General features: G+C 37.6%; 1 protein-coding gene across 8 annotated transcripts in view; it reads left to right on the top strand.

The window, feature by feature from the left end:
- DACH2 (dachshund family transcription factor 2) overlaps positions 1 to 27,701 on the top strand; it is a 289,478-nt gene that overhangs the window by 170,784 nt on the left and 90,993 nt on the right. For all 8 annotated transcript variants that reach the window (XM_083797536.1, XM_083797535.1, XM_083797538.1 and 5 more), the window contains one exon: positions 24,920 to 25,051. In XM_083797536.1, the coding sequence (XP_083653662.1) occupies positions 24,920 to 25,051 (132 nt within the window). The remainder of the gene's footprint in view (positions 1 to 24,919; positions 25,052 to 27,701) is intronic.

Genomic DNA, 27,701 nt, shown 5'->3' with positions numbered 1-27,701 from the left:
TTTTCTCAGAATGCCATAATGTAATCTCAAACCTAATACTCCAACAACCATGCACTAATTAAAACTGCAATTATATTTTTGCTCAAACAAAACGACTTAATAAACATTATCACAAACTGTTTACCCTTCCCAAAAACAATTTATGCTCACTAATACAATTTCCCATTAAAACTGCTGCCAGGTAAATTAAAAACTCTTGAAATAGTAAGTAAGTGGGAAATTAATTCAACAGTTTAATCTAGAGCTAATAACAGTTGCAAGCTCAGAAAAAGATTGCTACAGCGGGGAGTTAATTAACAGCTTATTCCCCATTTGATAAAAGTAATCCACTCTAATTCCAGTGTAATTTACCTCAATGTAATATAAAACCACAAGCTGCTTCTGGTGCTAGTAATTATTAGCCTTGTCCTGTAGCCACATTGACAATAAAAGGCAGCAGTATCTTAATAATAAGAGGCAGTCTGCTAAATGCCCACAATTAAAGATGTAACATGAAATCTTGAAACTGCAACAATCATGTATATTGCTAAACAGACTGGAGGTACAATTTCACTAGAAATAAGCACGTCTAATTGCTGCCCCCAGTTCTAAGAACCAGGTGTGCCTTTCATAAACCCAGGTTATTCCACTACAGAAAGTTCTGTCTAATAAATGCACTGGGGAGGCTATAGGATACAGGTTACAAACAGGTCTGCTTGTTTCAACTTCTAGTGAGCCTGTGTGGATTTGGTTTTATTATTTTCTCTGTCATGCAAATTCAATACAAAGTTTGGTACTCTTGACCTGAAATATCATACTGGCATCACAAATTCAGTGTGGCTTTTTTGACCTCAGCTATGTTGAAGTCTGTTTTCCTTCCTTTTCTCTTCGTGGGGTTAAAACCAAGGATCAGATTTTGTATATTCATACATGTATACATACATATATACAAACATCCGTCTATATGAATATATGTAACATGTTTTATTATGCGTTTTCCCAATTGATCCCAGGAGAATACATTCTGATAATTATTTTGATTTGCTTGTGAGCAATCATGACAGCCCACCACTAGGGAGCTCGCGCTGTATTTAAGTATTCCCACGTTCTTAGTTTGGTTTCTGAGTATCTGGTAGACTCCTTGGTCTGCCTGCATGATGTGCTCTTAGCATTTTTCCATTGTTACTGATTTAGGGATGTCATAGTAAGGATAAGTTGGTACACTGTAATCATAATTTACCTTAAGTGCAGGAAATTAAATGACCTACTTTATCATATAAATACTGGTACTTGAAATAAGAAATGTATGGCATTATTTTAACCCATTGGTTATTAACAAGGGGTGAGTGGTTTTGATTTTCTGCTATCGCCTAAAACATTTGTTTACAATATTGATGTATTTGAGAAGGTTCCTTCTGGGGCTTTGATGGGTTTCTCACAAATAAAACTTTTGCCTGCTGGGATGTGCTCCACTGGATAGCAATTGCAAACAACTACAACTGAGGTTATAATTGTGGAGTTTTTTAATTATTCTAACCAGAGAAAGAATTAACTTCAAAGGCTAACATTGAAAATACAAAGGTTCGAGTACTGTGTGCTCACACCTTTGTAAATATGTCAGAGTTGGTGACAAAAATGAAGACAGTGACCATAGCGATAGTTCAGCTACTGAACAGATACTGTATTCCTTCCCACATGTTCTTCAAGAAGCTGGAATTTCCTCGGCCTAGTGCAGAGGCAGATGGATGTTTAGAACTGAATTATGCTTTTAGAATGCATGAGATACGGTAGGGGACTCTGCATATTCGGCAGCATTCATGGGAGATCCACCTCAGACAAACTGAAAGCGAATAGAAACCAAGTATTTGAGGCCTCTGTGGGGAGCCTAGAGGATGTATAAACTCCCATCCTAAAACTACTGTAATGCAATACATCTTTATTCATACTCTTTTTGTCAAAAATGTGCTTAATTACTGTGAAGGTGATTAAGGCACTAAAACACCTGCCCTACAAAGATAGGCAGAGAGTGCTGGGACTCTTCAGCCTTGAGTAGCAAAGGTTCAAGTGGGCATCTCAGCCATGTGGGAAAATAGGCGGTGGGGGAGTAAAAAAGACAGCCAGGTTCCTCTTGGTGCTGCACAGTGAACTATGGGGGGTGTTGAAATACACAATCTTCGGAGATCCTTTCCAACCCTCTCTGTTTTCTGATACTTCATAATGCACTGGAATTTCTCCTTAATCTAGTGAAAATTTGTTGTTTTGAGGTTCTTCTTTCAGGCATTTTCCATCAAATAAGACAAGGTAAGAGCTGTTAACTGAATGAGATATGATAGCGAGGAGTAGACTGAATGTGTGAAATGATCATTTTTTATCTGTGAAAGCAGTAATATGGGCTCTTAAGAGAAACTGTTGGTCTCTGACTATAACTACGCTTAAGCTATGCTACCCAATCTCACTTCATTTATGTACATACGTGTATTTTGTCTATACACAAAATCCTTAGTATAAGTGAAGTGATCCTTAAAATTCTGTAGGTCAAGGATTGAAGTCCAATCTTTGCAGATGCTCAAACTAGCTAGACCTAGAAATGAATTAGCACACCTCATCAGCTGCTCATCCTTGCTCATGCAGGCCTCCGTGCTTTCATTGCAGTCATTGTTTCCGTGCTTATCTGAGCCATAGCAGAGGTGGGGCAGACTTCGAGCAATTCTAGTACAGCAGCTTGATCTGAGTTAAGATTTCAGCTAGACTGTGTGGGGAATAATTCTGAAGGTCTGAGTACTGCTGGGCAGACTCAGGGTGTTGCCTTGTGTGTCTGACAGTGGAGAGCTGAAGGAGGAAGCAGGCTCCCAAGCCGTGGGTGCTGCCTGTTGTGCAGAGGTGGCCAAAAGCGTCGTGTGTCCACTTCAGAAATGCTGTAATGTGAAGGTTGATGGATTAAAATAAACGGACCCTAAAAGAGCTGTTGTGGTTGGTAATCCTCCAGTAGTACCAGCTCTCCTTTTCACTAACTGCTGAATCAGGCAAGTTAGCGCAGGACGAGAAGTGCCCATAGGAATGTGTGAGGTGACGGTGTTAGCATGATTCTGATGCGTTGTAAGAAGAATCCTGTTCTGCATAGCCCTGACGTGCTTTGGCAAGAGCCCGAGAGGCAGCAGCCGCTCAGCAGGAGGGATCTGGTTTACGCAGGCGGAGGAGCACAGGAGGTGCTCAGGGGCACGGCCCTGGGGATGAGTTTTGGGGCTGAGCGGGCAGCGGGGCTGGGCAGCGCTCCCGGGAGCACCGCTGGGTTGTGCAGGACTCGGCTCAACACCGTGGTGAGAGCATGTGCCGCGGCCGCGTCCTCCACACGGGTGCCTGAAGTGTGGAACAAGAGCCAAAGAACAAGCCTGTGTACAAAATACAAACATAACACTTGTTGTTTTGCCAGCTGTAGAGTGCAGTCAGTCTCAAGGTAAAGTAAAATAACCTCAAGGACACGGCTTAATTTCCATATGAGGCATGGTTAAGCTTGTTAATCGTCAGGGATAGATGTGAAAAAACACAGCTATCAGGGGCACAGGTTTTGACCAGCTCTTCTTGCCTGTTATAAATGAGCATTTCCAAAGACCAGATGCATTTGGCGATGACATAGACAACTAAAACCAATAAGATATTAGAGAATTTTTTCTTAAGTTCGAATTTCACCAAGATATTTAAAAAACAAACTAATAGCCTGCGTACACAATTTCTGAGCGCAAACAGTGTGTTTAACCCGTGGTACACGGAAATGAAGTTATGCCATGTTCTGAAGAGGTCACCATTTTCAGTGGTCCTGACTCTTCCACGAGGAGTGCGCTCAGTGGGGTAATCGGCAGTGCAAGCAGCAGCTCGTGGCCCTGGAGTGCTCCTCGATTGCCTGCTTGAATAAATAGTAAGGTGTTGGAGCACCATCCTGAGAATCTGTGTAGGCCACTTCTGTAATCTGAGGTAGGAAACTTCACCATGCTATTCCTTTGTAAACCCCCAGTTTCTAGCTGAACTAGAACGGTGTCACATCCAGTTAGCAGCACGTCTTGTCCCATGCCCCAGGAAATAGTCCCAGTGGGTATTTATTTGCACTGTTATAAGTTGACCATTTATCCCAGTTTATGTCAGACTTTCTGCCTATTGCTGCATATTCATGGCACTTCATCTACATGTTCAAGTGCTCGCTGTTTTTCTTGTTGCCTTTTTCCCCTCCCTCCACCCTGAATTCAGTGAGCTGGTAGCAGATGTACTGAGAGCCCGGGAAAGTGAGGGTCCCCGACACAGAGAATTAGATCAGTAATTTTTGTAGCAGGAGTGATGTGGAAGATAGCTGCAGACAGTGGGGGCAGGCGTTGGGATTGGCGGTGAGAGGGAGGATTTCAAAGCTCCAGGTTCAGGAGAGAACTAGGTGATGCTGTTCCTGATTTATATAGGATTTAGGCTCATGTTTACAGTCATATAACTTGTTAGCACATTTTTAGCAAGTCAGTTATGTTCTTCTTCCCAGTTTGTCTGGCCTTTCAGACAAGTTCTATTATGCTAATGTAATTAATATACATTCTAAAAAACAGGATAACAGCAGTTTATTTCAAGATTGTCTACTTTGCTTTTTTAGTTCTGTTTCCCATGCTGCCACTCAACACTTCACAGCTAATGCTAAAAGAGCCTTCTTTTCTGCAATTCTTTCTGGCACGGAAGGGCTTTCCTGTATCTCTCTGCCTCATTGACTCTCCATCTCATTTAAAAATCTTTGCTGAAAATACATCTTTTTCCCCTTGCATGACCCTCATAATTTTTATCTCTCTCTGCTGTTATTTTAGTATGTAATTTTACTTTTAAACTAGCTGATGGCCCTCCATTTGAGAAAGGGCAATCAATAAATTATGTGCTGATTGTGGATATTCTTCATCATATTTTGGTATTTCATTGTCCAGACTGTAACAGTTGATATATATTTTTGTTGTACTTTTTCACCTACTTTAGGGTATCATTATTCTTGGCTTTTAATAATTGAAAGAAAATTCAATCTTTTTCCACCAGGAAAGAGGGAGAATGAAGGAATGAATCTCCACCTGCTAAATATCATTTATATCAGTTAATGGCCTTGCTGAGGAAACACAAGCTTGAGTAAAGTTGATGTGGGTTGAGCAAAGACAGTGAATTGTTTTCTTGAATAATTTTTGGTTTATGTTACTAAATCATCAGGTAGCAGCTTCCAGAGATAGTAAACCTCTATGAAAAACCGGCCAGGAATTTCTGAAATACTTTTTTTTGGTGAAAATGGAAGCTTTTGGTGAGGGGAACTTATATGGCATCTTTAACAGGAGAGGTTTTTAAGTCCTACCTTGGTGCTTTTCCCAGGGTGTGAAGGAGTGTCTGCATCCTTTGGGATAACTTTAGGGTGCCTAGTATTCTAGTGTGCAGATGATGACTAAAATCTACAATTAACAGAAAATTTGTAGCAGTGAAATCTAGAGGAAAAATAAACTACCTACTGGAATGTGCTCATTCTGACAACACAAAGGTCTGGATATGTAGGTAGGTCTGAATATGTATGTATTATGTTTAAGCATAAATAATACCTTCCTTTAGCATAAATACTTATATTCTTGTAGTTTAGTTCTGTAATCTTGTTATGTGCTAATTAAAAAAAAAGACGGGACTGAGCAACTCTTGGCATTTTAGAAATTTTTTCTGCATTGTTGTATTCTTTCTAACAGGTGATTAAAACATACATGGTGAGAAAAGTCTGTCTTACTGCTGTCTTACGTATTTTTTGGATTAATTTAATATTTAATGTCTGCTTATAGTAGATCCACCCACATAGGAGTTTCTTTTCCAGCATTCAGGAATGGTTGGTGCTGGTTGGTCTTCATGCTGTCGCTTGAGAACTAAATTGTAATATGTAAAAAAAGCAGGAACATATTCTTAGGTCATCTCAATGCATGAATCCAATCTCATAAAGATTTTTATTATGGTTTGAGGGATGAGATGTGCATCTTATTCATTTGCTCATACACATTCTAGCTGCTGACCCATTCATCAAATGCACAAGTCCAGGCCAACGGGAATGATCTCTCCAAGAAAGGTAAAGAGCAGAAATTTCAAATGGAAGACATTCTTCTTTGTAGTGGCTCACCTCATCTGCCATCAGTTGGAATTGATATTAGCTAGCTTGTCATATGCCACTGTATCTAAGCAATACATACTATGAGAGTAGCTGGGGGAAAAAAAAAGGGAGGTGTGTGTAAATATAGCTTATAAAATAAAATCAGGGGAATTGTTTCATGTGTTGTTAAGGGAATGCTGAAATATTTTGTAGACGCCTTTCAATTATTTCAATCTAGAAATTTTTGGGGGGTTGGGGTGGGGTGGGTGAATAGCGAGCAGTAACACATTATTGGCGATGGAATGTCATCAGGCAGCCAAAACCAAAGAGAGACCACCTTGCAATCTGAAAGCACTGATTGCATTTCGTGCGAAGCCAGTAGCATAAATATGCTTATTTGTTTCTTAGTTTTGGTAAATGGCTTAATTAATGAATATCTCATTGGCTAATGCTATGCCTGCAGCATTACAAGTGGAAGTGTTAATGTTTGACCGTTAGAGCACCAAAAACTTTGAAGCTGACGCTGAATTTTGTAAATATAAAACAGCAAGAACTTAATATGATATATTTTCAAGTTCCTGGAAAATTAAAAGATCAGCTTTTACAGCCATGAAAATTATTTACTAATCTTTATATATACTCACCAGTGGATTATATCATGAAACATGGCTATGTATTCAGGGTAGCTCTAATTGTGCCAGATGATTTGGTAAGAAATAATCAGTACCAGTCTGTTTTGGGCAGGAATCTTTTACATGGAGGACACCTTCTTCAAAGGTTACTTTCCTGGTTAAACAAAAATTACCGTATTAAAGATTGCTAAGTTGCATGAAAAGCTCTTTCTTAGAGTTAGTCCCTCTGGTGAAATTGCAATAAAATTTGGTAAGGAATTTCTCAGGTGTAAGCAATGCACTGCCTGTGCTGCAGATAACGTGCAGGAAGTATGCAGAATTCCTGAGCTCTGGTTCATTACGAATATTGTCTTAGTTACTAATTTCAAAATTCGTGACAGCCATTTTGTTTGTTGATTCCCTTCAAGAACATTAACATGAGAAATACTGATAAAACAACTTTCAGTTCTCTGTTTGAGAGTATGGGCAAGCAAGGAAAAAGAAATTGAACTGTTAAAACTACAACAGTGCTGCTCGCTCAAAATGTAGTTCTGGCTCCCCTGAAGTCTCTTCAAATTGGCAAAAGATATTGTTTGCAAAATCCTAAAAGTAAATAACCAAAATATTTATTTTAATGTGTATTTTTATTAAACTAGACAGCATTATTACTGCCATGGATTAAAGACCTGTAATGTGACTTTAATATTGTTATTAGATGTTAATGTCTTAGGATAGTGCTCTGAAGATGAAATAGTTCTCATTTACTTTTCACCATAATGAATACTAATGTGTCAGGGGACAGTAGGCATCTTTGCCTTCTGTTCAGTTTGGCCAAATAGGAAAGACGAGAACAGAAGACAACAATTAGTCATCTGTGAGTGAATGCAACTGGAAGTTGTGACTAAAGCCAATTGAAATCCAGTTGTACAGATCTCCCTCTCATTTTTCTGTTTTGACTAAATAAAATAAGAACAGACAGTAAGTTGTCCGGTTTCCAAGATTTCTGGTGAGAATTATTCATAATAGATTTGTTATTTCTACAGTGGTTTACAATACCATTTCATCTCGTTATTGGAGATGTTATGCTCATCATATTATGAGCTCTTCCACGAAGGGAAAAATAACTCACTGCCTGGAGAGAGTTTATTTTCTGCACTCACAATAAGACGCTAAATATTTTTGCTCAAAAACAAAAATATTTAATCTTCTGGGCAAAATTAATGTAATGCTATCTTCAGTAAATGTGGGAAGCTATCACAGGTATAATAGAACAAAATCTAGTTTTGTTACTCTGTGCATAGGAATATTTGTTTACCCAGGCTTAGAATTGCTCAGGGTCCCTCTTTTTCCTAGCTGGGAGCCTTGTCCACTCTTTGAATCCACAGCAGAATACCTTAAGTGCTGTCTGTAGTAAATAATAATTTGGACATAAGTTAAAATAGTTAGAGTTAATATTTTTATTTATTTATAAGGGTTTGCTTGTGGCGGCAAAAGTTACATATGAACGTGGCATGGATGCTATTTCTTTCTCACTGTTTTGGCCTAAAGGGTCTCGCAGATGTCGGGTAGAAGAGCAACCTTTCTCCCTGAGGCTGGCCTGACTCTCAGTCCTACTTCCAGAGGCTTGGCAGCTCTAAAGCTACCAGTCAAATTCAGTGTCTGAAGAACTGGGAAAAGTTTGTGAATGCTGCTCTCGTCACACACACGTCATCATAATGCAGGCGTGTAGTTTATAGAGGTGTTCCTGCTAAGCACCTAAGAACAACGGTGAAATTCATTGGATGCACTTATTTTTCATCACCGCAGTTTTGAGTGCTGCTGAATATGGAATATCCTGAAAATCAAATTCAGTTTATATCTAGACGTGCGTATAGTGGCTGTGAGAGTGTATCTTGTCAGTGTTCTGGATTTCTTCCAGCAATAAATAAGCAAAATACAACAGCGTATGATCCTCTAGTTCATACGTTATTTTGGAGGGAAGGGTTCTATTTTCATTGTGGAGAGAGTTAACATTTTGTTTTATTGTTTTTGTCGATTACGTTACGTGGTGCAAATTACTCTTTTAAGAAGACCAGCATTTCATACGGAGCATTACAGCAGCACAGTAATTCTCTGTCTGCCCTCGCCCGTTAGTGCAAGGTCTGCGCACCCGCAGCGAGACTTGGGCTGAGGTTGGCACCCCGAGAGCCCTGGGCTGCCCACCTGGAGCGGGCGCTGCTGGCACGGCCTGGATTCAGTTCTGTCGCACCTCTCTGTGCTGCTGTTTCTCTCTGGAAAATTTCCCTGGTTAAAAAGAAAACAGAAGAAAATCTCGTGATCACTTTGGGGCTCTGGCTGTTACTTTTTACAAGGTAGAGTTATTGATGTCTCCATACCATATGGTGTGATCCCGCGATGCCTCTTATACAATCTGATATATAAGCATATATCTCAATAGTTCAATATTCGTAATATAAATCTCTCTTTTGATATGTTCCAACAGATAAAGCTGGACCTTTTACATGGTTACCAAGGACAAAGTTAATCAGCTACTATTTTAGTTAATTTTTGCCTTATATTCTTGTGTATTTTACTTGGTAGAAGTTATTTTTTCATCCATAAATACACTCATGTTTTTTAAAATACATAATGGTTTTCTTGCATAGAACCAGACACAGAGGATTGTGAAGAGTGTATTTGCTTTTTTTATTATTTAAGAAGCAGGATGTTTTTGAAACTTGAGACCAACAGCACAACAGTTGGAACTCAAAACTGTAACTCCAGGTTACAGCTGGTAACTTCGTTTATCATACATCTGAAATATTTTTTGGTATTTAATTAAGTAGTATAATTCCCCTATTTTTGTGGTCATTGAAGAAGTTACTTAATGGTCTTTTCCAACCTAAATGATTCTATGTTTTTGTATGTGTGCATGTAGTGCTTAGGGACATGGTTTAGTGGTGGACATGGTAATGTTAGATGATGGTTGAACTTGATGGCCGTAAGGGTGTTTTCCAACCTACATGATTCTAATTCTATATATTCCATTAATAAGTCACCCTTTCTGAACCTGAGCTTTTCTCTTCAGAAATTGCAGTAACAACAAATCCCATACTTGAATCTGCAGGTAAACTATATCTTCTTGAAATGTATAAAAAGTAAGATGTAGATTTTTGCTGCTGGACAGTAATATGGATGAGACCAAGAGCTACTGCAGTGATAGCTAAATCTGCTGTATAATTAATGTTAGAAATATCTGTATCCTTCAACAAAAACAAGTGCAACAGAATAGCAAGCGTCCAGCTCCTGAAACAAAGGAAATTATCTTTTGAGGTTCTGCAGGCTTCATGTTTTAAGGCTAGAGAAGTGAAAACAGTTGTAGTTTCAAGAATAGTAAGTTTTCAATGCCTGAAGAAATGTAACTAAGAAGAGAACCAGGGAATAGATTCCACATTCTTAAACGTCTTTTCCAACCTAAATGATGCTGTGATTTATTTATTTTTTTCTGATTACTAATCCTTCAATTGTAAGGCAGAGATTTTATGCATCACGTTTACAACAGTATAGATTAATACTGGCTTGCATTTGAAGTTGGGTAGAATATAAATGATTAAGCTCTGGTTTGGCTGAAGGTGCAAGTCTTTCTGTCGAAACAAACAGAAACGACAGGCACTAAGAAACAAGAAAAGCTTTATTTTTGATGGATGCCAGGGTCTCGCAAGTATATTTAGTACATAAAGGGAGGTGCATACTTGTAATATTTGAGAACAACACAGTTAAAATATTGCTGGGTGCAGGTGTTCTGTACCTGGAAGTGTCAGATCCAAGTTTATTGGGTTTTCTAGTCTGCAGAGATCTTCAGTATCCAGGTGGGTTCAGCAAATCATATGTATTGCCTCAGCAGCAGAAATATCTTATGTAAAGTAATAAATAATATAAAAAGGAGTGACAAACCGTGTCCTTAAAAAAAAAAAAGGCTGTGATATTTTCACTTTTTAAGACATAAACAGTGTAAAGAAGGAATGAATTATTGCTCCATGTGGTTGAATTTGTGGCTAGAATTTGGAGAGCAAATGGCTGAGGCTTCTTGTGCCTTTTTGTTTTAAGTGTCCCTTGAAAAAGGTACTGCGATGAGTAGAGAAGTTCATGGGAAATCTCCTCTTCCTTCCCTGGGTAACTTTTTGGGTTTGTGGTCAGATACGTCTCTTTTAATGATGATAAATACCTGACTTTTTGTTTTCACAATTTCTCAGCTCTTCATAAGTTCTGTACCATTATTATAATGCAGTAATACAATATAATAATACGAAAGTGAGATCAGGAAGGCCTTCACTTGTGTATAATTTCTGTATCGTTCCTAAGGCCAGGTGCTTGTATGGTACAGATACAATATCTTCTGTTGTAGTATGTTTTACAATATAAATTATTAATTCTTATCAAAACTTAAAAAATGTAGTTTGAAGCTTGAGGCTGGTGCACTTCCTGTTATCACAGTTGTTTATCACAGGGATGAGCTGGCTGGGCTGATGAAACTCCTTTGTAAGTTTTGACTGTGTAGCCTGCTTAAGTGGTTTATAGGTTTTTGCACTGCTTCTAATGGCTAATGATAATTAATATTTTTTAACAATAGTAGTAATTTAAGCATGCTGCTTTAATTAATGTTATCCCATCTTTTTCCTTAATTAACCAAGTTGTCATAAGCCTGGAAACATTACTACTGAGGAAATTGAAAGAAATAGTTTGTAGATTGTAATCCATTCCTCCCTTACTGCTATTCAGTTTCCAAATTTTGATGTCCACTGTACTTCTAGGAGGATTATAACTATGAAATAATTTGGTAAAATGGCCTGATATGGGGTCTTGGCTATGGATACAGGAATTTGGGTGGTTTTTTTTTTTTTTGTTTTGTTTTTTTTTTGTTTGTTTGTTTTTTTTAAATTCCAGTACCTTTCCTCAGTAGCCTGCACTTTCCCCTAAAATCTCTTGCTTTGAATACTGGAGGCCCTGACTTAACATCCCTGTTGGATAACAACTCTTAAATTCGTCTCGTTAGGGAAGTATAATCTTAAAATTGTTTATACGTATCTAGCATTAGCACCAATAAGTAGGTGTGACCTGACTTTGTTCCAGTAAGAAAGAAATCTAGCCAAATACTTAAGAAAGGAGAAGTTTTTCCAAATGTCGGTACATGTTAAAGTATTACTGAACTATTAAAACCTCAGGACTTCAACCAATTCATTTTAGTCATGATATTGCCTAAAGTTGAAGTATTTTATAAAAGCTAAACAATGCCAAATGCATTTGGCTGAGATCAAAAGCCAAATCTATTTGTTCCCTTTCATCTTCAGTGTTCCATTTCCTAGGAGTATGACCTTAGTCAAACATCTATTAAAGTTAGCTTTTGATCTTACTCCCTTTTTTAGAAAAAAGAAAAAAAGTCAATCTTTAAAATTTTCTTCCAGAGACAATCACACTATTGTGTTTTAATGTTCCAGTAGTGTGTGAGTAAATAGGATTCTCTGATGTATGTGATAGAACAGTGGTTAAATGGGACAATCATTTTTGTGTCAGAGACAAGAATCAAAAGGAAGCATTCTTCAGAAGCTGTTAACTGGAAAAATCCCCCCAGGTCAGTGGAAACATGTTAACTGCTGGTCAGTGTGCTGCATTTTTTGGTCCTTTGATGAAAATGCCTTGTAATTTGATAACAGGTAGCTGTTCATTTGTAACACAATTTTCTCTTCACCAGTCAAAGCTGCCTACTGATTCATCAGCAAAAAGGTTGATTTTCTTCTCAGGTATGAGAAATTTAGTGGCTTTTTGAAAGAAGTAGGGACAAATAGGAGAGTGGATATTATATCCTATATTTCCTGAATAGAACTGTTAAGATGTTTTTGGTCATATATAAGTTTCTACAGATAAGGAACTCAGGAACTGTCTCCAATTCACTTCTCCATGTAGGTGAAGTGAGTAGGTCTATCTTAAATATATACTGGTTCCTAAAACTATATGGAGGAATAAAATTACAGTTAAGATTTACATTTAACATAGTGAACTGACTTGACTAATGGTCATTTATTAATTCATCCACAATAACTGTCCTATTAAAGCTACTCTCATCAATATAGTGTCACAGGTTTTGAAATCTCAATTAAAGGATATTGTAGAAGAATACTGAAAACATTTATTTAAAAGCGGTATCTACAGAACAAACAAAATGTATCTTTTTATTAAACTATTTTCAAAGATATCCCATATTAAACTTCTGAAACTAGAGTTAAATGCTTACTGGAAACACACTGGAATATTACCTAGGTATGTTTGTAATAATATATGATACTCAATTTCTCAATGTGGGAAAAAGCCTTAAGGTAGACTCTTAGCTCTAAAAACATAGCTGCAAAGAGCACAGTATTAATATCAATAAAAAGCTGAGGACTGCAAAGTATAGTAATTGTAGAGGGAACAATTGCAAGGGGTGATATGTCAATTTACAGAAAAGGAAGATTAATAGATATGTGCAGTATTTTTCTCAATTGCTAAAAACAAAATTCAATACATCTTGGGCATAATTTATATTTAAGATATTTTAAATTTTAAAACAAATTTATTTAATTTGACTTATGGCATCTGAGAATGTATTTTAAGATCTGACTGTACTTTGACTATTGAAATTGTTGAACAAAACTTAAGCTAAAATGGTTGATGCCATAGTTTTATAAGCGAAACTGCTGTACTGATGCAAACTCAGGAGTAAGACCACTAGAGTTTATCTGGAAAGATTTGCAAGGGCAAAGAGAATATTTGCATAATTTTAGATTACTAAGTGTTTCAGTTCACTGACTAGATTATTCCTCTCCTTCTTAAGCCTTCATTTGGCTCAGAGGCTGCAAGTTAATTCAGCTTGACCAATGAGTGGAGACATATCCTTTAAGATTTTGAAAATGGTGTAGTTCATCTTCTGTGTGTTAGTTTTATTCACAAACTGGAACAAGAAAATAAGCTTCCAGTCAGTTTCTCAACTTTGAAAAATGGTCTTTACCTTTCATAGCATAAGATAGAAATAGCTATTCTGGCGTAACTTCATAAACAAAGAAGATATTAGCCCATTGGGACTGAATTATTTGTCTCCTGTGTTATTTGTGTAAGTAAATGTGCCTGAATAAGCTTCAGCAAAACTATATTGGAAGAAGTTAAAACGGGAAGATCAGAACAATCAGAAGTTAAAAAAAAAAAAAAAAAGGAAAGGAAGTAAGTGAAGGTATAAAGGTACACACTCCTCTGTAGTCATGTTCCATACACTCTCTGGTTGTGTGATCAATAGTCATTAATTTATGCCCCAGGGGAAAATATTGCTCTTTGTGTTTCTTTACCTGTGGTGCAAACATAGCTAAATCTGGTTAGCTCCAGCCTGTGGGCTGCCTCCTATTTTTCCTTCGCAGTGCTAGAAATTCGCATATCCATCAACTATGTACAGAAGGTGCCCCAGCAGCGGCTGGGCTTTGACCTGAGGAAGTGTTGGGCAGCATTCGCTGCCTGACGTGCCTGTTCTCGTCTCACAGAAATGTGCTGGAAAGTTGCATGAAAGCTTGTCCTTTCCCAACTATGGCGAATTGGATTGCTATTGAAACACTGCTGAAATTGAAGTAAACGAATCTAAAATAGCTCATTTTCTTCTTAGGCAGGTTACTAGCCAAAATGTGTATGCCATGGCACACCACCAATGCAAACTCACCACAGAAGCCCGCTTACAGTCATCACTGATAGGATGTGACATTGGTGACAAAAAATCCCTGCTGACTGCGTGAAGCGCTGAGTTGTAACTGTTTGGGATGGATGCTTTTGTCCACTCCCTGAATTAAAAAAATAAAAATAAATAGATAAATAAAGTCAGGCTTCGTTATGTCAAAACTGTATGGAGAAAGAGATGATAAAGTAATAGCAGGTGGAGTCTTCAGTCTACTCCGTGCTCCCTCATGTGTTACTTTATTTTACATCAAACAATTAATGGAAAATTTAGCTGGAAGAATTATGAATCATCCTTTCCCAGAAAGTTTCAGTAACATTTCTGCACTATGTTCTCTGTCGAATCAATAGTAATTGCGAATGTGGTAGATTCTACCTTAAAGCTGGAGAGCTGCTTGGAGCCTGGGTCACTAATTTCCTGAATTTTCACTGGATTCTTTTCCTTTCTTGCCAGAGACATTATTGCTTTACTAGTCTAGATACCATCCAAAACTATTTTTCACTGCGAATAAGCTGTGGTATTTCAAATGATCATAAAGTGCTAACATTTCACTTTTATTCAACAGCCAGAACTGGAAAGTGAGTATAGGTCTCAGAAGAATATTTCACATTTTTTTTAATTCTTAAGTGATGCTGCTTTTGAGCTTGTGTCTTTGAGGTGGAGCATGGGCTCCCTCTTCTCATCGCTTAGGTTAGTGCTTCAAATGAGCACAATATTTTTGTGTGTTTTATGAAATGGCTACAAAAGTCTCAGCCTTAAGTAAGAGCAGTGGTAGCTGCTTTACCATGGCGTTCCGTTCCTGCTCTGGCAGAGGTCTTGGAAAAATTGCTTATATGGAACAAATAATATGTAGGGGATGATTCTACAAAGTTAAGTGGAAGAACTGAGCGAAAATTTTGTAATATGAACTGGCACAAGTTGTCAGCCCAACTGATGGTCTGTATCCAGTGATTTTGGTAAGAAGAATCTAATGCTTGCAAGTAATGCCGCTGGTTTTAAGTTGATTGCAGATGGATTGCTGCAGCATTGGGGGATTGCGATTCCTATGAAGAAGACAGAGTTGTATCCTTGGTTGAATACTTTGTCTGTGCTTCCAATTTAAGCTAGTTTGAGTTTGATGAATATGAAATGTCTTCCTGCCAGTGCCAACCATAGTAGAGAACAGTTCATTGTTGCAGTATTTTTACTGCTCATTTGCAAGCAAAGTTTCTGTGGTGGTGTTGCCATCTTAAGTAAACAGGGAGCTCACTGCTGCTGTTCGTAGCTTGGCCAGTGAAAATGTGAAATTACTAATTGCTTGGCTTTGGTTCAGTGCAAACATCTGAGGAGAGGTTGGAGTAACATTTCTCCTTTATAACACTTCAGCTTCTAGGAAGGGTTGCATAAGGGACCTGCGCAGTACAATCCTCAAAAGCCCTTAGTGTTGGTCAGGCTTGTCCAGCTGAAGTGAACAGTGGCAACCAGATGGAATATTTTAACAATCCAGTTTCTAACAACAGTTCCGAGAAGAAGGGACCTTGACGATATATTAAGGTTTCATCTGAAATACGATAGTACAATGAATTTAGGGAACTCAGTATTCACTTAAAATATCTAATTTTTTAATCATGATTCGAGACAGCTGGGACATAGATGAGCTGTGCCATCTGATTGAAAAAAATATATATTTGTATAGTATTTTCTAGTTGCAAGTAGGAAGTAGCTTGAAATCACTCACAAAGACATCCTTATTCTCAGAAGACTTTCCAACCCAATTAATTTTACAAACTCTAGAGATTTGTGCCAACTCCAGATAAGCTTTCAGACATTTTGGTACTTAACTGAAAGGACCTCCAAAAACTTTAGCAATTTCCTCATGATTATCGCTTATGGAGAAGTGCTTTAAACCCACAGAAATCGATTTAAGAGGAAAGGAATAAAGGTGGAGAAAAAAAATTAGTAACAGCTAATTCTAATTTCAGGTGGCACTGCGTGTACCATGGCAGACTTCAATGAGGATAGCAAAGTTAGAGAATGTGTAACTTCTGGTGAGCGTGAGGGCTATTATGATGGAATTTATTTATGACTCTTTTAGGTTCTTGTGAACCCAAACGTATTCTAAAATGGATACCTGAGTCCTGCAATCAAAGGGAAATGCAGTGAGCTCTGAAGCCCACCAGAAGGTGATCCTTAAGACCTGTTTGCGTACCCTGGAGCTTTCCACAGTTTTCCTGGAGTTTGTGCATGAGCTTTCCACACTGTTGGACAGTCTGAATTGTTTTGAATTTGAACCAAATAGATCTGACATTGCTCATCCGGCATCTTACAAAGTGACAGTGTACTGCAGTGTCCAGATGCCAGTGCATGCCCATCTGTATTTCTCTTCATACCAGAAGAATTACTGAAGTTACTGGTGCCCTCCTGCTGTGCAGGTTGTAAGGCCTTTTTAATTTTTCGGGTGTTCATCTCAGGGAATTGTAATTTTAGTCTATGGCAGCATTAAGAAAAGCATAAACTGATAGTTTCAGAATTTGGATGATTATGAGCATTAGTGTAATTTGTCTTATCCTGACTGAAATCTAAGTCCTAGTGCTTGGATTTGTCACTCTTTTTATGTACGAAAACACAGTTTTTAAGTATACAGCATGCATAATGAAAGAGTTTTCATTTTATGCTGAAAATTTTAAATGACATCACTAAAATTGCATTAACTATTCACAGAAGAGCATACAAATTATCTGTATAAAGTGATCATGATCTTTTCAACAATAATTCAATGGCTGATGTATCTGTCCCATGTCTTTTTACTTGTTCTGAAACCTGTAGATCAAAGTGGGATGGTCAGTCAATCAAATATATAGAAGAAGGTAAAGGTCATAGTAGTGCAGCACACTAAAAGTATTACGCCTAACAGTCTTGACAAATCATTCTCATGGCATAGATTGTAAAAAAGAGCAGAAAATGTCACGAAATTAATCAATTCTCATGAGACACGCTGTTAGAATGAAGGGAAAAAATAATGTAGCCCTCCCAGTGCTCTTTGTAGATCTGATTTTTCTGTTTCCCTCCAGTAAGGTAAGATGCAGTTTGGTTTGTCTCGAGGTGCAAGCTACCTTTTGGGATATGAAGCCATCTGTAAAATATGTAGTATATACAGGTATTGCTGTGTATCGGCTTCAACATGAATGGTTGTGTTCATGTACATTTAGGCATTATGAACATTACCGCACATAACCATAATTTGGGATTAATGTTTGTATATATTTCAAACTGAGCCCCTTGGGTTTAGAAAAGATATCTGACAGGTCCGTGGTCATCACATGTTTCATATCCTTGATCATTATTAATATCTCAGGTAAGGAGAAGATGACACTGAAGATGTTCATGTTAAAAATGTTTCCCATCTTTAGGTGGGTATCAGGGAGGATAAGTTTTGTAAGGAGTTACAAAACACAGGTTGAAATTATGGTGAGAATGCTAAAGGACAGAGGCAGTGACTGATTTTGTGAGAAAATGAGTGAGCTGGAATGAAAATTTTGAATGGATTGACACATGATTGGTACAGACCTGGGATGAAAGCATCTGGTGAGCAAACTGTATTTTAAAGTGAACACCCAAATCTGTAAATATCAGGACTGTTGCAAAACATGTGTGAAATTCGACAACCAGTTGGATTATTCCATAGAGTGGTAGGGGCATTTGGGTGTGTCCAGGTTTTAATCTTGTTTATACTCATGAATTTATGCCTGAGGTTATATTTCAGAATTAAAATAAGGTGAGCAAGTGCATAGTGTTAATCAAAAATTACCAGGATTGCAAAATCAAGCCATCAAAAAATCAGAAACATTTGTACAACCCCTAACTCTGATCCCCTGAGCATTTGGCAAAGTCTTTAAATTACATTATCGCATAGTATCTTTTACCCAGCATAACTGGTTAATGATAGAGAATCAATTGACCTGTTGGTGAAGCATGGCTGTTTGATAAAGAGAGCTGTTGGTAGGTCTGTCCCTACCTATCTCCTGCAGAAGTCGAAGCTCTGTAGGGAAGAGGCAAGGGCTGCACAAAGGCAAAGAATAAGGTCTCTCAAGTAAAACCTGTATAACAGTTCATTGCAGAAGCAAATTCACCGAGCCTGAATGTGAAAGATTAATTCCTGAAAAATATGCATAATATTTGCATCGTGGGTTGTTTTTTTTTTTTTCCTCTCAGTAAGGTTCTTTTGCCATAGCATAGTTTCTTTCTGCTCTGAAGAGGTGATGTTTAGAAATTAGGCCAGTCAAAAATCTTAACTGTTGTCTGGGATGTTTTGCTGAGGATGATCTTCAATATTCTCTGAAGTTTCATTAACTGAACGGGTTTAGAGTATTAATCTTAATTTTCTTTTTCACTTGGAGCACATAACAGCATATTCTGTATAACTGATTTTAAATTTTGTACTCTAAAAATCATTTTTCCTGTCGTTTGTCATGGCTTTTTTGTTACAAAATAGGAGAGAGAAACATGTAAAAAATATTGTTGTAGCAGAACAACAGGCTTGCAGGTATCAGAATAGATGAGAGAAACTCAACTGCTGTAATACGTTTCTTGGCTGTTGACTACATTTCAGCTTGGCAATGTCAAATGGTTGTAGCGTGGATCTGGGTCTGGGCTCCAAAGTGTCCTCCCAGGGCCTAGGGTGAATAGTCACACAACTTAGCCCATGATAAAGCTTTGCACTACAGCGCTTACAATGAAATCGCATCCTGTGCCCGCAGTGGCCAATTACTCACTAAGTTCTTTCCTTTCAGTCTCTCAAATGTTTCACATTGATGGATTATTATGACCTATCTGAAATGGTAGCCAGGATATCTTTGAACAGCTACTGAAAACAGAGCAGTGTGCTAGAGCTAAAACCTTCCTACAGTTTCTTGTTGAGTTGGTTTACAGAAACGGAAAAAATCTGCCATAAGAAGACTTGTGTGTTTGGACCTGACTCCAGTCTGCCCTAACACGGTGGTCATTTTGATGTTCTTATTCAAGGCAGGTTTAACAGCCATTTGTGTTAGTAGCTGCATTTTATCTCTTGCAGTCACTAACTAAGGATAATTAATTTCAGCTTTAGAGAAGCCTCTACTTTCTAATATGAATGTTCAAGTTAATTAGTACATTCTTGCAAGCATTTTGAAAATGTAAAGTACATTATATGTATTTATTAATTTTCCTATTGAAGAAAGTGGGAAAGAAAGCATATCCTTTTCAGTCTTCAAAGGCCTAATTTATTGGATGTTTCAAAATTGTTTTCACTGTTTGCAATATGGTATCTCACATTAACATTTCATACTACCAGATGTTTCATTATTCCTGTTTTAGCACATCATATTTGACCCATAGCAGCTTTGAATGCAAATAACAAACAAGCTGATGCACAATGCTTGACTGTTAGACGGAAATAATATGGCAATGCTAAACTGGTTTTCGTTTTTTCTTTTGGATATTATTAATTGCAGTGTGTTGACTGTTAATTTAATTAAATGTTTTGTTTTAATATAAGACCATTCTTCAGTTCATTGACTCACCGTTTCATTTAATTAATTGCAAACCTCAAGATTTGATTACTCATAGTTCTCCTTTAGTTAATTTACTTGTTCACAGTTTTGACAGAAAAGCTTTCAAACTAATATGAAGGAGGGGCACCGTCTAATTAGGGAACTGAAAAATAGACTGAAAATCTTGTAGCTAGAGTACAAGATTAGCAGATACCCAGGGTCGTGTTAAAATGCTCAGAGTCCTTGTGTTTACCGCCAAAATCTAATTTTCAATGACTGGACGTAAGTTAAACATGGAGGATTCACTTACCAGAAGGATACCCTGGGTACATCAGTGCAGGAATGTAATTGAGTTTTGGTTTCTTATGTCTGCAGGAAGATGTTTGCTAATCAGTAAATTGTGCTGCTGACTCAGGGCATGAGACGCTGTCCCCTTGTCCCCCAGTGCTAGGAGCGTGGGCGAGATCAGCGCTGCCCTGCACCGGGAGGCGGGCTTCGGGGGAAGGCAAGGCTGCAAAAGACCTTGCAGTTGTGATCTTCAGGCCATGCAGGAAAAACGCGTTTTTGCTGGAATAATTACAAAGACCTCATGGAGGAATAAGCTTCAGTAGTCGTTGTGCCTGTGTATTTGAGTAAACAATTGCCCACTAGCTTTAATAGGATGCGGAGAAGGGATGGAGAACCCCCCGTGGTCTGCATGCCCTCTCAGTGCCCCAGGAAGGCTGTCTTCAGCGAGTCCGGCTCGGAATGCAATTGCAGTCTTCCTTCATTGCAGCCGGAGCATAAACTCTGCTGGTTTGCATGTCCTTGAAGGGTTATTTCAGGGCTAAATTCATGTGTTGTACTGCAGAGTTACGCAGACTTGTCAAAGGGAGAGTACAGCGTGTCCTGACAAAACCGAAATTACAGACTGAAGATTACTAATGGCAGTTGGTTGTTTTGCCATATGCACGATGCAGGTGTACCTGAGCGCACACCACCACAATCTGTTACGCAGTTGTAATCAAGATTCATATATAGAGAGCTGACCCAGAACGTGGCCCTGGGATGTCTGCGGCAGTGGTGATGGCTCTGAGATCCCCACCAGCTCCTCAAGGAGCCGCTGCCCTTCGGCCAAGGCAGCGGGCAGGCAGCGGGCCGCTGCTGGCAGGAGCAGCTCCAGCAGCCATGTGGTTGCCGGAAGTTTGAAAACAAATCATTGCAACTGCGGTGAGACTCGTGCTTTTTTTTTTATTTTTATTTTTTGTTAGCATTGTAGGAGCCGTATGTATTTGACAATAAGTGGTACACAGTTTATTTCCTGGGTGTTTAGTGATTGATCACAGCTGGGAGAAGACAGCTAAAGGAAGAGAAATTTCAAGCGTAAATGGAGAGAAAAAACTGAAATCTTTGAAGTATGTAATCCAGCATGTCAGTTTTCCTAGTGATCCTTTTTTAAGGTGAAAGTAGAGGGATAGATGTATACATTGCAGCAGTTTCCAGGTCCATTTTTCAAAGTGACTCTAAGTGAGATTCTGCTGCTGATAATGATTCATCCAACAGGATGGAAATGATTCTTCAGTTCTTTGTAGATCTTTAGATAAGTCGGTTGAAGAATAACCCTCTTTGCCACAGCTAGCTGGAGCTGAGTCAATTATAGAAAGGGGTTTTATTAATAGTTAAATTAAATAGTAGCTTCAGTAATGTTAGCCTCAGCAGTCGTCTTAATTGAAGATTATGCCAATGGGTGACTTGCTGTACATTTTCTTCCATCCTTTCAGTCAGTAGTACACCCTTACTGCTGAAACCATTTGCTTTAGTCTCACTTTTATTAGCTTTCAGAAATGTTGAAGAATTAGTACAGTGCTTTTAGTGCCTCATACGGTAAGATTCTGGGGCTTTTACTATATCGCAATTCAAACACAAAATGACACAGACCGGGGAACAGTGAATGGTAACGTAAAGACTTTGCTGGTACCGAGCTGAGAGATAGTATTACCCGTATCTGCTTTAACGGCGTGCCCACCTGCTCAGGATCTTCGGGCTGTCATGCTCCCTGTATTAGGACTGTGCTTTACTCTTTAAACTTCTAATGCTGAAGTAGAGTGACTTTGGTGTGGCAGATGGCACAGCGTAGATTTCTGAGACATCACTGTTTTTTGGCTTTTGTCCTTATGGCAGCTGTGTCTGGTTAGGGAGCTCAAAAATGCCTGACAATAATTACTTTTAATTTCTGCAGGCAGCATTGTGGTGATTTTGGGACTGTGTTCATTCCTTTCTGTTTGTTCCTCGCTACCCTTCCTGTCTTCATTATGCTTCTGATGCAACTGTTCAGAATAATATTTTTTTTCTACAGGGCCCTGGATAATTTTTTTGCCATATCTTTTCACTGGACACTGTATTAAAGGCCTGAAATCACTTTCTGTTCCCTGTTTATGTCCTTATGAATAGTTTCTGTATTCATTTCTGTATTTTAATTAAGTAGAGTTTTGTGACTTACAGTATCGAGAATCTGTATAAATACTGACCCAGATGAAAATATTTACTGGACTGTTGGTTCATCCATGTGAGTGGATATATATCACATATAAGTGATAGAATGTTATGATAAAAAAAATCCATTTTCAGACTCTTTATTTTTGTAACCTTTAAAATAAATGTGAATTCTTTGCAAGTGGATTGAAAGTATAAAGTGAAACGAAACCAGGCTGTGAGTGGGTATAAGTTCTGAAAATGCTTTGGTGATGGCTGTACCTCAAAACTTGGAATTGGGATAAGTGCAGGTAGGCATGCAAATGGTGCAGGCTCCTGGAAATCCTGAAAATTGTAAATTCCTCAGAAGACTTGTAATGATACTTGTTTCTTGAACTTCCTGAAAATAATTCAAAAACCACTCAAAGATCCATCCCACTTCCTTTCACTAGAAAAAGGGTGGAAAAGCATATAGACTATTTCATCTTCTTCTGAAAGTGTCAACAGTTTTATCATTTAAGATGTATTATTTCTTTGATGGATTAAATGTAAGTGGTGTCCATCAGAGAATTTGTAAAAACAGACGTTTAAACATCAGGGTTTGATATTTGCCTGATAAGAAGCCTGTAGCATTTGCAAAAGAGCTTCAAAGGGTGTTACAAAAAAAATATTTTTAAAGAAAAAAGGGAGTACTGTTCTGGTATGGCAATCCTCTGCACGAAGTGAGGGCTTAAATGATCTAAGAAAGGAAACTGTTGATGTTGTTTTCTGGACTCTGCTTTTGTATGTTTGTAGGTAGTGCATGTTAAAAATGAAATCAATATAATTTTGAATGTATCAGTGACAGAACAGTGAAACGAATGCATGGTTAGTGTAGGTAATACTTATTAGGTCTGGCACCAGTGCTTTTGGATTACAGGAGTGTACAACTGCAGGTTATTGTTGTGAATGTTGAGACTCTTAGTCGAGATGGAAGGAGGAGGACAGAAGGACTGGACGGCTTGTGTTACTTCCATCTCATAACCTATCATCTCCAACTTACTGATATTCATGAGGGATATCTTCACTGAAGTTTACAGGATTGCTGTAGCCGTGTATGATGATAATACATACACCTCCCCCCCATGCATGTGGAGTCTTTTGATTGCTTGCTCACTTAAGTCATATTAAAATAATGAGAACTTTTGTGAAGCCTATTATAGCAGCAGCACAGCTAATCTAAATGTCAAATTCGTAGTAGCTTTTAAAATAAAATATTTTCATTTATGGATGTGTGGCGGTAGAGGATATGAAAATTATTAGTTCACTTTAATCGGTATCTAATGTCTCAGCAATACTTTTCATAAATAGCAGATTATTAAATTCTGTTTTGATATATATGTTAGTGGGTAAATACAACATGCACTACCAACCAAAAAAATTATGGTTTTTGGTAAATGCAATTCAGTGTGTTTGTGGGCCTATCGCACAGTCAATTACAAGATAGCTGATATGAAGCATTTAGCTTCCTTTGTAGGAAATGAAAAAGCAAGACATTATTTACTGAGAGGAAGATAGTAAAACTTGTTTAATCCATAACTGAATGAATAAACAATTACACCTGTAGAGATCTTTTGGGGTTACATGTCTTTTTCCCCTGTATTTTTCTGTGGGACAGATGATCTTCATATAAGAGATTTTCAGGGATATCTTGCCCAGACTAAAAGTAATTTGATGCTGTCTGGAAGAACATTTGATCTCTTAATTGACCAATTCAAAATGATGAAATTTGAAAAGTTTACTGTCATGAAATAAAGATATGGGAAGATCTAAATTAAATAAAAAAAAAAAGAAAAGAAAAACAATTACATGGTAATGGTGATGGTAGCCTGTAACCTGCCTGTACTCCTTCTCTTTTACTGTTCGAAGTTAATTGGTTTTCAGTCACTTGAAAATCTCCCACCACTACCCCTATTAATTCTGTATACTTGTGATGGTGTTAATGGTCTCTTTAAGGTGGGATTGGGTTTGTAATTACCTATATTGTACTTTTGTAGCAGCATTTCCAGTGTCATATTTTCCAGTAGCAATAATGTTAATCTGAATCCAAAAAATTCAGATAAATATTTTTATATAGAATAGTACAACATTGTTTTTTTCCACATTAATTGGCTTCCAGCTGTTGAAATTAAGAAATACTGGTATCTTGCTAGTATACTTGGAAATTTTTAGCAGCTAAGTCAAACAGACAGTGATCAAAGTGACAAAGTGATCAAAGTGACAGGAAGTGATATTTAAAAGTATAATCAAAAGGAATAACATTAAATAAATATTTCTTTACACTATACATGTGAAAAAAGAAAGAGAAACACAAAAGAATTAGGGAAAAAATCTTCAGAGTGCTGTACTGTAATAACCCAAATGACTTGAATATAATGTTCATGTATTGAAATTGTGACTTAATGAAAGGAACCGTCTTGTTCTTCATATTTTTCAGCGCTGCATTGTACCATTGGATACTGCATTTTATTTATTTTTATTGTTCCAGGACTGACAGCAGCTGCCATGGCAGAGGCTATGAAGTTACAGAAAATGAAACTAATGGCAATGAATAGCCTCCATGGAAGTGGAAGTCAAAATGGAACAGAATCAGAAAATGAAGAACTCAACTCTAATGCAGGTAAGTAATCCTGTGCACGTGAACTGTAGGGGAGGTCTAACCTGTTTTTATCCATTGGAAACAAAATCAAAATCTATCTCAAATGCTTGTGTTCTTTTATTTCCTAAACTTTCCTCTGCCAGTATCAAATCAAAATCACTGTTCCTATTCCTCCAATTTTCCTCCTAACAGCCATCTTCATTAGTTTTTTGGAATAATAGTGGCGAGAGATTGCTAGGTAAGGATACAGGCATTTTAAACCGTTCCCTAAATATATTTGTAGTAACAAAATGTTTCTCTTTTGGCAATAATACAGTTGAGCCTAGTGTTTTCCTGTAAATTATGGAAAGTTTCCAAAATATCAGGTTGTTGGAGCTGAGTATGAGTCACCACAGTTCACTGGAGGAAGGTGAAGCAGGGAATGCTAAATTACGAGCTTTCTGGCTTTTCTGCATTTTGTTCTTTTCTTAAATGGATATTTGCAACTACAGCTATGAAGGAGTCATGATAAACATTTGTTATGGCCTACCTGGCTTGAGTGACCTTGGGAAGAAGGCACTGACGCTAAACACAAGTTCAGTCTATGCTGTTAGAAATATCAGCATGGACTTGAACTATGCTCCCTGAGGCCCAGCTCCGCAAGAGTAAGGTTAAAAGTTTAAGTCAGAAATGGATCCTTTGAAGAGGATATCGTCTTTGTTTACTCTAATGTCCTTTTCAGGTGAATAGAAGAGATCTTACTTGGATAGTGTAGAGAACCTCGAATAAGATAGAGCTGTTTTGTGTCAGGAAGCTGCTGGATACCTATTACAATAAGGGCAGGTTCAGCTGGACTTGCTCTTTTTGACACAAACAATCCTACAATACACTCTTTACGTTTTGGAAACTTGCACACATCCTTTGTTTTCATTACCGATTCAACAACAGAGGCATTGTCTGATCCCTCATTGCATTCAGATCTCCCATCGGCATTCACACATATCTGAAATCACACATGTGTCTCTAAAGACGAAGGCACTCGAACAGTTTGCTTGGTTGGATGGTGTATAGTGTATATGCATTGTACCATCAAAATGGTAATTTATTAGACCAATAAAGCAGCAGCTGGGAGGTCTTAGACTCATTTTCTAAAGGAATAACTTTGAATTCATGACAAATTATGCACAAAGCAGTCTTTCCAAAAGTGGTATTGCCTTTTGCTAATTTTGTGTACTCATCTGTATTGAAGAAATCTGGCTTCTAATTCATGCATTAAACCCTTCCCCAGCTTTCTATTATGTAGAATACGTATTTCTTATTCACCTCTCAGACCCTAATCAATTAGTGCATATTGAATTCAGAAAAATAACACTGAAAAAGCATATTTAGTTCTTATTACTCTTGTAGTTTGTGTATAGTTCAAAAGAAATTATGAAGTTTCACTGAATGCTAAGAATTATGACTGAAGATAGAATTCCTACCGAAAAGCAAGGAGGCTTCAAATGGAAAAGATGCAGAATTAGTATGAAGGTTTTTTAAAGTTGCTGTACGAAGCTCGCTAATTTCAATGTTCATGGTTTTTGGTGTGTTTTCTGTTACGGCAAAATTTGTTTTCTTATTATGGGGAGAGTCTGCAGTACAGTAATAATATTATTTTAGGTACATTGACAGGTTTTACGGGGAGTATCAGACCAGCCTTTCTAAAATACATCAAGAGCATGCATATTAAATTGAAGTTCTCTGCAGTTTAGCAATTCAATGAGTTACAGAACTGACTCAATACCAATTTAAATATTGGAAAAATTCCCACTGACTTTAACTGAAGTTACATTGGGACCCAAGGATATAGATATGATATCAGTTACGTAGAGATCTTTTCCCAATTCCTTACCTTTTTCATTGCCTAATTCAGTAAAACTACCAAGAGCAGATTCTCTGGATCAAGTCCCAATATTACTTGCAGGAGGAGAAATAAGTCCTTAACAAAAAGGACTACTGCTAATATACTTATTATCGTTTTCTCATTTTTTATTATCTGCAATACAGTAGGATCATTTTTGTGATGCTTAATTTATCTTTTTCTGCGCAAGGTCTTTTTTTTTTTTTAAAAAAAAAGATTTACACTAAGCAGGTACAGTAGGACTTGTCAAAAAGGAAAACCATAAATAAATAAATGTACAGCTTAACTAAATTAATCTTATTTCACTGTACAAAATAACTGAGGAATTATCAAATATTCACTGTAGAAACTCATTGGAGAATAGGGTGGGGCCTGAAGAGAGTCGCCATTCTGTTTAGAAGTTGATATACACTTCAAAACTTTGATTCATTGTGAAGAGAACAGCCTGGTAATTCTGCGTGCATGAAAGCTTTACCAAATGTTTGTTTTGCTCTAGACTGTTACAGTTTAAATGACTATTAAAAACAAAATGGGAATGCAGAATGAGAAAGAAAATTGAATTTTGAAATTTTTGTTACTAAGAAGAGGGAAAAAGAAACAGAACAAAGGAGTCAGAAGCCTCATAAGTGAGGAAAACATTTTATTTTAGGAGAGAGACCTACAGTTTCTTTGATTTGAGGTTGTGTTTAATAGCTTCTGTAATGGCTGCAACATGACTCTGCATCTAGATTTCAGCATGAATAACAACCTGTTCGTGTTTCATTTAGCTCCAAATGAGAAATTCTGTCTTTT

This window comes from Anser anser, assembly GCF_964211835.1.
Source record: "Anser anser genome assembly, chromosome: 13".
In the NCBI taxonomy this organism is placed as follows: Eukaryota; Metazoa; Chordata; class Aves; order Anseriformes; family Anatidae; genus Anser; species Anser anser.
This window is presented reverse-complemented; position numbering and strand designations above follow the sequence as displayed.